Source organism: Oncorhynchus keta, chromosome 10 (assembly GCF_023373465.1).
Source record: "Oncorhynchus keta strain PuntledgeMale-10-30-2019 chromosome 10, Oket_V2, whole genome shotgun sequence".
Classification (NCBI taxonomy): domain Eukaryota; kingdom Metazoa; phylum Chordata; class Actinopteri; order Salmoniformes; family Salmonidae; genus Oncorhynchus; species Oncorhynchus keta.
The window spans coordinates 10778839-10788838 of NC_068430.1; the positions used below are offsets into that span (position 1 = coordinate 10778839).

Genomic DNA, 10000 nt, shown 5'->3' on the forward strand with positions numbered 1-10000 from the left:
AGGGGCGAAGTTGGTTGGTCCGTAGAGCTGAACAGTCTTCAGACTCTCGTGGTAGGCCTCCAGGATGCCGTCTATACCATTACAGTAAGGGTTCTCTATGTTACCGTTCTGGAGAGGAGAAACAATCAACAGTGGAGTTGATTCATAATAGGGAAGGAGGTGGGGGCTGCAGTGGCTCGCTGGTCACATCCATGCCCACACATGCAGTCTGAGCCGACCCTAGCCTTAAGGGGGCTCTAAGTGACATTTTAACAGCCACCCTCTTGACAGAAGAGAGCACAAAATTATGTTTTAGAGCAGGGTTTATCAATGAGGTTTGGTCTCAGTCCACATTTTCTCTGAGCTAATAGTCAGTAGGCCAGAACATAATTAGAATATAATATTGGCACAGTTAATTGACCTAAAGTACAAATTGAGCAACATGTTTAACAAATCCGATTAGTACATAATAAATTCAGTGATAAGAACATAATCATTTTGATCTGATTACGCTCATACAATCACAAATGTCTCTATTCAATAATTTATTATTTTGTCTATTTCTCAATGCGTTGATTGGTGGGTAAAAACAGGTCTACGTAGCCTACTGTAGACTACACTACTTTAACGTCAACATTCCTTCAGAACAATTCGCTTGATAGCAACAGAAAATGTCGATCTCAAAACATATCAAAAGAAAGTTGGATAATGAAAATTGAAGTTTCAGGGAAGAATGTACAGAGAGATATGCATTCATCTTACCATCTTTTCCCAATGCCAAGCTAGTGTGTCTTATTTGCAATGAAAATGTTGCTGTTTACAAAGAATTCAATCTCACGCGACATTATGAATCTGAGCATAGTACCTTCAAAGTGGCCTTCCAGTCCCAGAGGCCAGACGCAGAAGCATTGAAGAGTTATAGCTGCAAGCTACACACAGTTTTTTTAGGGCTGGCATATTCTGTCACTTAAACTGGTTAAATATGCAGTTACAAGGAAGAAGGAAAACAGTTGTGGACATGGTGGAAAAACTTGCAGCCTTTACTAGGAAGCTGGAGTGGTTTGATGCAGCAATTCAAACTGAGCTGATTGAATAACAGACATCGAGCCAAATCACAGGGTGCCGAGTCCTTGTATGTGTGTTGGGTGGCTCTGAGGAATAAAGCACTGTAAAGAAACATGCTTTTTGTGTGCTAACAGTGTTTGGATCGACTTACACACGTACGTGCAAGTCCTGATTTCCCTCTATAAACTAGGAACCGGCTTTCACATAAGTCAGAGGACTGCCTCGATTGACTTCTGTGAAAAATCAAACCCGTCTGAGGGGATGTACATCCTCTCCTATTGATTGAGTAACTTAGTGGCCTTATTTGACTGTATTTAGTAAATACTATCATTATTGTGAGTGCCTCTCCAGGGATATTTAGGTCTCAAGCTGGCAGTATTTTCTGTTTGTTCTGTTATTTCACCTTTATTTAACCAGGTAGGCAAGAAGAGAACAAGTTCTCATTTACAATTTACAATTGCGACCTGGCCAAGATAATAACCGTCACGTCCTGACCATAGAGAGCCCTTGTTAGAGGAACAGGCTATCACGACACAAACATTCACATACAAACATCGCCATTTTTTCTTTAAATGATTGTTTTATGTAGGATACTACATTCTTGGCCAGTTGCAGTTGTAAGTAGGTCTAATAAAAAATAAAACACTTCTATTAGGTCATTTTCTTTTCTAGTGAAAGATGCTATTAAGCCACTTAGCCTACCTCAGCAAGATAAGTTATTTTATATGGGCCTTGGTTCAGAAATAATGAACTCCAATTAAGCCCTCTTGTTGTTTGTGACGTCAAATTAAAATGAAGATTATTGTTGAACTGAATTACTCGACTGGTGTAGATTTTCTCCATCTGTTGCTGTGCAACAAGCTCCCGAGTGGCGCAGCGGTCTAAGGAACTGCATCTCAGTGCAAGAGGAGTCACTACAGTCCCTGGTTCAAATCCAGTCTGCATCACATCTGGCCGTGATTGGGAGTCCCATAGGGCAACGCACAATTGGCCCAGCGTCGTCTGGGTTTTACCGGGGTAGGCTGTCATTGTAAATATAAAAAGTTTCATTGTAAGATAGCCACAGCCAGCTAGGTACCATAGCATCCCTCTCTGTTTGAGCTGGGTGAGTGAGCTAAACTGGCGAGCAACACAGAACAAAATGATAAACGCAACATGGAAAGTGTCTATCCCATGTTTCATGAGCGGAAATGTTCCATGTGCACATGTATTTCTCTGTTTACATCCCTGTTGGTGAGCAAATCCCTCCGCCTGACAGGTGTGGCATATCAAGAAGCTGATTTAACGGCATGATCAGTACACAGGTGCACCTTGTGCCGGGGACAATAAAAGGCAACTCTAAAATGTGCAGTTTTGTCACACAACACAATGCTCCAGACGTCTCAAGTTTTGAGGGAGTGTGCAATTGGCAAGCTGACTGCAGGAATGTCCACCAGAGCTGTTGCCAGATAATTGAAGTTTAATTACTCTACCATAAGCCACCTCCAACATCGTTTTAGAGAGTTTGGCAGTACGTCTATCCAGTCTCACAACCGCAGACCATGTGTATGGTGTCATGTGGGCGAGTGGTTTGCTGATGTCAACATTGTAAACAGAGTGCCCCATGGTGGCGGTGGGGTTATGGTATAAATGCATAAACTATGGACAACCAATAAATGCATAAACTATGGACAACCAATACAATTGCATTTTATCGATGGCAATTTGAATGCACAGAAATACCGTGATAAGACCCTGAAGCCTATTGTGAGGCCCATTTATTTTAAGGTATCTGGGATTTTTTTTAAATGCATTCCCTGTCATGTGAAATCCATAAATTAGGGCCTGATGATTATTATTTTTTTTTTTCAATTGTTTTAATTTTAATGTAACCTTTATTTAACTAGGCAAGTCAGTTAAGAACAAATACTTATTTACAATGACGGCCTAGGAACAGTGGGTTGACTACTGTTCAGTCGTGTGGTCAGGTGCCACAAAAATGGACTTGGGAAAATGATAATTGGCTTAGAACAGGGCAGCACGGCTGGAACTCAAATGTACACAGGGAGCTAATATTAATAATATTCATGTCAATCTCTCCTGGCTCAAAGTGGAGGAGAGGTTGACTTCATCACTACTTGTATTTGTAAAAAGTGTTGACAAGCTGAATGCACCGAGCTGTCTGTTTAAACTACTAACACACAGCTCAGACACCAATGCATACCCCACAAGAGGTGCCACCAGAGGTCTCTTCACAGTCCCCAAGTCCAGGACAGACTATGGGGGGTGCACGGTACCATGACTATTCCACATCAGGTAACTGATGCAGCAGTAGAATCAGATTTAAAAACGAATACAAATACACCTTATGGAACAGCAGGGACTGTGACGAGACACACACAGGTACAGACACGCGCATACGTACACAAACGCTAGCACTCTAAACACACGTACATTGAAATAATGTAGTATGGTGGTATGGTACATTTTGTACTGTAGATGTGTAGTGGTGTAATAATGTTATATGATCTACTGTTTTATCTTTTGTTTTATGTGTGATGTAAGTGCCTTAATGTGTTTGGGCCCCAGGAAGAGTAGCTGCTGACTTGTCAACAGCTAATGGGGATCCTTAATAAATACAAATATAAACTCAGTAAGATATTTAAGATTGTTACCTGTTGCGTTCATATTTTTGTTCAGAATAAGTATCTCTCTAGCTCTCTCTTGCTTCTCCTTCATTTTTGAAGAAATTAATTTGTTCAAATCTGTTTAACTAATGTCTTTGTCTCTCTTTGAGTGAACTAATCACCACATTTTATGCACTGCAACGCTAGCTAGCAGTGCTAGCGCCTCCGCCGAGGAGCCTCCACTGAATTCTACACATTTTGTCATAGAGTGGGGAGAAATGTTTGCAGTTTTTAATATGATATCTGAGTGAGAGTGAAGGTAATTTGACCGTGATTACTACAGGTTTAGATAGCTGGCTGCTAGGACTAACTTACCAATCTAACACATTTTACCCGACATGGGCTAATTGAATGACTCCCAGGGACTTACATATCAAGAGAAAACCTGCTGCTGCACAACCACATTTTGAAATGGCATCTGGTGTATTTGAACTCTTAAAAGTAAGTTGAGACCCCAACTGAGTTCCTACATTTCTTTTTTATAAAAACAACGTTGCCCATCCCTAATCTACACCATTACAGTAGGCACTCTCTATGTTGTCGTTCCAGAGAGGAGAAACAATCAACATGGTCTAATCTCTTGTATTTAGTCAATCAATATCTTCTTTCTGGAGTGGACATCATTAGCTGAATGTGGTAAGTAAAGATCATATCAAATAAAATGTTATTGGTCACATACACATGGTCAGCAGATGTTATTGGTCACATACACATGGTCAGCAGATGTTATTGGTCACATACACATGGTCAGCAGATGTTATTGGTCACATACACATGGTCAGCAGATGTTATTGGTCACATACACATGGTCAGCAGATGTTATTGGTCACATACACATGGTCAGCAGATGTTATTGGTCACATACACATGGTCAGCAGATGTTATTGGTCACATACACATGGTCAGCAGATGTTATTGGTCACATACACATGGTTAGCAGATGTTAATTTTTATTTAATTTTTATTTTACCTTTATTTAACCAGGCAAGTCAGTTAAGAACAGATTCTTATTTTCAATGACAGCCTGGGAACAGTGGGTTAACTGCCTGTTCAGGGGCAGAACGACAGATTTGTACCTTGTCAGCGCGGGTGTGAACTCGCAACCTTCCGGTTACTAGTCCAACTCTCCAACCACTAGGCTACGCTGCCGCCCCAATGCGAGTGTAACGAAATGCTTGTGTTTCTAGTTCCGACAGTGCAGTAATATCTAACAAGTAATCTAGCATTTCCTCAACAACTACCTAATACACACAAATCTAAAGGGATGGAGTAAGAATATGTACATATAAATATATGGTTGAGCGATATAGGCAAGATGCAGTAGATGGTATAAAATACAGTATATACATATGAGATGAGTAATGTAAGATATGTAAACATTATTAAAGGGGCATTATTTAAAGTGACTAGTGATCCATTTATTAAAGTCCATTTCAGCTCAGTCCATTTCAGTTTAGTCCAGTCCAGTTCAGTCCATTTCAATTTAGTCCAGTTTATTCCAGTCCAGTCCATTTCAGTTCAATCCAGTCCAGTACAGTCTATTTCAGTTCAGTCCAGTTCAATCCAGTCCAGTCCAGTCTATTTCAGTTCAGTCCAGTTTAATCCAGTCCAGTCCAGTCTATTTCAGTTCAGTCCAGTTCAATCCAGTCCAGTCCAGTCTATTTCAGTTCAGTCCAGTTCAATCCAGTCCAGTCCAGTCTATTTCAGTTCAGTCCAGTTCAATCCAGTCCAGTCCAGTCTATTTCAGTTCAGTCCAGTTCAATCCAGTCCAGTCCAGTCTATTTCAGTTCAGTCCAGTTCAATCCAGTCCAGTCCAGTCTATTTCAGTTCAGTCCAGTTCAATCCAGTCCAGTCCAGTCAATTTCAGTTCAGTCCAGTTCAATCCAGTCCAGTCCAGTCTATTTCAGTTCAGTCCAGTTCAATCCAGTCCAGTCCAGTCTATTTCAGTTCAGTCCAGTTCAATCCAGTCCAGTCCAGTCTATTTCAGTTCAGTCCAGTTCAATCCAGTCCAGTCCAGTCTATTTCAGTTCAGTCCAGTTCAATCCAGTCCAGTCCAGTCTATTTCAGTTCAGTCCAGTTCAGTCCAGTTCAATTCAGTTCAGTTCAGTTCGGTCCAGTTAAGTCCATTTCAGTTCAGTGCCAAGCGACCAGAAAGAGCTCTGTGTTTGACTCACCAGAGGGAACTCGTGTGAGACCTGTCCATCAGGGGGCAGCTTGGCTCCGAACCCCAGAGCAGGGAACATCTTATCACTGTCATAGTCCTGGATGATCTCCCCTACAGCCTTCAGGGCCATGGCGTAGGCATTCATCTGGTACGGGTTCATGTAGTGGAGAGAGGTGGACTGGGATGGGTTACCTAGGGAGGGCGCAAAGGGCAGAGGTCAATATATGATCACGTTGTCCATTGGTGAGGAAGGGGGTCTGGAATTTAGCTTCAACTAACATTAACTTCATGTCCACATCCCAGTACAACCCTAACCCCTAACCCCTAACCATAACGCAGCTCAAAACAACAACGATTCAGAACTCTTCTACTCTTCAACCCCTCAGAGATGAACTATTGCCTGCTCTCACCAACCCCATCACACAATGGAATGGTAGGAAACAGAAATACACTTCTAGAGGCTCGAAGAATAAACTAACTACATTAAGTGGAGTGATTAGAATTAAGTGTGGGCTTTTAGCCTGTGGGAAGTCCTGATGTCTGCCATCTTGGTTCTCCATTCCAAATGGCACCATATTCCCTTCATAGTGAACTACTTTTGACCAGAGAGATAGGGGAATGGGGCGCCACTTGGGCTCTGACACTACCACTACCACAGCATGGTGGTATTGACCATCCGCCAGAAGGAGACTCTCACAGGTTTTGAGTGTGTATCTCTCTCTCTCTCTCTCTCTCTCTCTCTCTCTCTCTCTCTCTCTCTCTCTCTCTCTCTCTCTCTCTCTGTAAGAGCATCACCATTCATTCTGGCCCTCACATGTACACAGGTTTTATAATCACTCACCATTAGACGCGGTGAAATCAATGGCCACAGTGAAATTTATTTGGGTCCTGAATTGGGGATGGAGAGTGAATGTTACAACAACAAGTCAAACTCCATTACACACCTACACATTAAGATACACAGGACACTCAAGATCTTCTAGACACACACACCTACACATTAAGATACACAGGACACTCAAGATCTTCTAGACACACACACCTACAAATTAAGATACACAGGACACTCAAGATCTTCTAGGCACACACACCTACACATTAAGATACACAGACCACTCAAGATCTTCTAGACACACACACCTACACATTAAGATACACAGGACACTCAAGATCTTCTAGACACACACACCTACACATTAAGATACACAGACCACTCAAGATCTTCTAGACACACACACCTACACATTAAGATACACAGGACACTCAAGATCTTCTAGACACACACACACACCTACACATTAAGATACACAGAACACTCAAGATCTTCTAGACACACACACACACACCTACACATTAAGATACACAGAACACTCAAGATCTTCTAGACACACACACCTACACATTAAGATACACAGACCACTCAAGATCTTCTAGACACACACACCTACACATTAAGATACACAGAACACTCAAGATCTTCTAGACACACACACCTACACATTAAGATACACAGACCACTCAAGATCTTCTAGACACACACACCTACACATTAAGATACACAGAACACTCAAGATCTTCTAGACACACACACCTACACATTAAGATACAAAGAACACTCAAGATCTTCTAGACACACACACCTACACATTAAGATACACAGAACACTCAAGATCTTCTAGACACACACACCTACACATTAAGATACACAGAACACTCAAGATCTTCTAGACACACACACCTACACATTAAGATACACAGAACACTCAAGATCTTCTAGACACACACACCTACACATTAAGATACACAGAACACTCAAGATCTTCTAGACACACACACCTACACATTAAGATACACAGGACACTCAAGATCTTCTAGACACACACACACCTACACATTAAGATACACAGAACACTCAAGATCTTCTAGACACACACACCTACACATTAAGATACACAGAACACTCAAGATCTTCTAGACACACACACCTACACATTAAGATACACAGAACACTCAAGATCTTCTAGAAACACACACCTACACATTAAGATACACAGAACACTCAAGATCTTCTAGACACACACACCTACACATTAAGATACACAGAACACTCAAGATCTTCTAGACACACACACCTACACATTAAGATACACAGACCACTCAGGATCTTCTAGACACACACACCTACACATTAAGATACACAGAACACTCAAGATCTTCTAGACACACACACCTACACATTAAGATACACAGACCACTCAGGATCTTCTAGACACACACACCTACACATTAAGATACACAGGACACTCAAGATCTTCTAGACACACACACCTACACATTAAGATACAAAGACCACTCAAGATCTTCTAGACACACACCTACACATTAAGATACACAGAACACTCAAGATCTTCTAGACACACACACACACACACACACACACACACACACACCTACACATTAAGATACACAGAACACTCAAGATCTTCTAGACACACACACCTACACATTAAGATACACAGACCACTCAAGATCTTCTAGACACACACACCTACACATTAAGATACACAGGACACTCAAGATCTTCTAGGACACACACACACCTACACATTAAGATACACAGGACACTCAAGATCTTCTAGACACACACACACCTACACATTAAGATACACAGGACACTCAAGATCTTCTAGACACACACACCTACACATTAAGATACACAGGACACTCAAGATCTTCTAGACACACACACCTACACATTAAGATACACAGACCACTCAAGATCTTCTAGACACACACACCTACACATTAAGATACACAGAACACTCAAGATCTTCTAGACACACAGACACACCTACACATTAAGATACACAGAACACTCAAGATCTTCTAGACACACACACCTACACATTAAGATACACAGGACACTCAAGATCTTCTAGACACACACACACACCTACACATTAAGATACACAGAACACTCAAGATCTTCTAGACACACACACCTACACATTAAGATACAAAGACCACTCAAGATCTTCTAGACACACACCTACACATTAAGATACACAGGACACTCAAGATCTTCTAGACACACACACACACCTACACATTAAGATACACAGAACACTCAAGATCTTCTAGACACACACACACACCTACACATTAAGATACACAGAACACTCAAGATCTTCTAGACACACCCACCTACACATTAAGATACACAGACCACTCAAGATCTTCTAGACACACACACCTACACATTAAGATACACAGAACACTCAAGATCTTCTAGACACACACACACACCTACACATTAAGATACACAGACCACTCAAGATCTTCTAGACACACACACACACACCTACACATTAAGATACACAGACACTCAAGATCTTCTAGACACACACACCTACACATTAAGATACACAGACACTTAAGATCTTCTACACAGACCACTCAAGATCTTCTAGACACACACACCACCTACACATTAAGATACACAGAACACTCAAGATCTTCTAGACACACACACACACACACACATTAAGATACACAGAACACTCAAGATCTTCTAGACACACACACACTACACATTAAGATACACAGACCACTCAAGATCTTCTAGACACACACACCTACACATTAAGATACACAGACCACTCAAGATCTTCTAGACACACACACCTACACATTAAGATACACAGACCACTCAAGATCTTCTAGACACACACACCTACACATTAAGATACACAGACCACTCAAGATCTTCTAGACACACACACACACCTACACATTAAGATACACAGACCACTCAAGATCTTCTAGACACACACACACACACCTACACATTAAGATACACAGGACACTCAAGATCTTCTAGACACACACACCTACACATTAAGATACACAGGACACTCAAGATCTTCTAGACACACACACCTACACATTAAGATACACAGAACACTCAAGATCTTCTAGACACACACACCTACACATTAAGATACACAGACCACTCAAGATCTTCTAGACACACACACCTACACATTAAGATACACAGAACACTCAAGATCTTCTAGACACACACACACACCTACACATTAAGATACACAGACCACTCAAGATCTTC

At 41.3% G+C, this 10000-nt stretch overlaps 1 protein-coding gene across 1 annotated transcript in view; it reads right to left on the reverse strand.

Moving 5' to 3' along the window:
- Positions 1–10000, reverse strand: part of LOC127932611 (copine-8-like) — a 472696-nt gene that overhangs the window by 31364 nt on the left and 431332 nt on the right. Inside the window, exons 15-17 of the mRNA XM_052528628.1 lie at positions 6716–6762; positions 5885–6066; positions 1–108 (exon numbers count right to left, since the gene is read on the reverse strand). The exon at positions 1–108 is cut by the window's left edge and continues 20 nt beyond it. Coding sequence (XP_052384588.1) covers positions 1–108; positions 5885–6066; positions 6716–6762 — 337 coding nt within the window. The remainder of the gene's footprint in view (positions 109–5884; positions 6067–6715; positions 6763–10000) is intronic.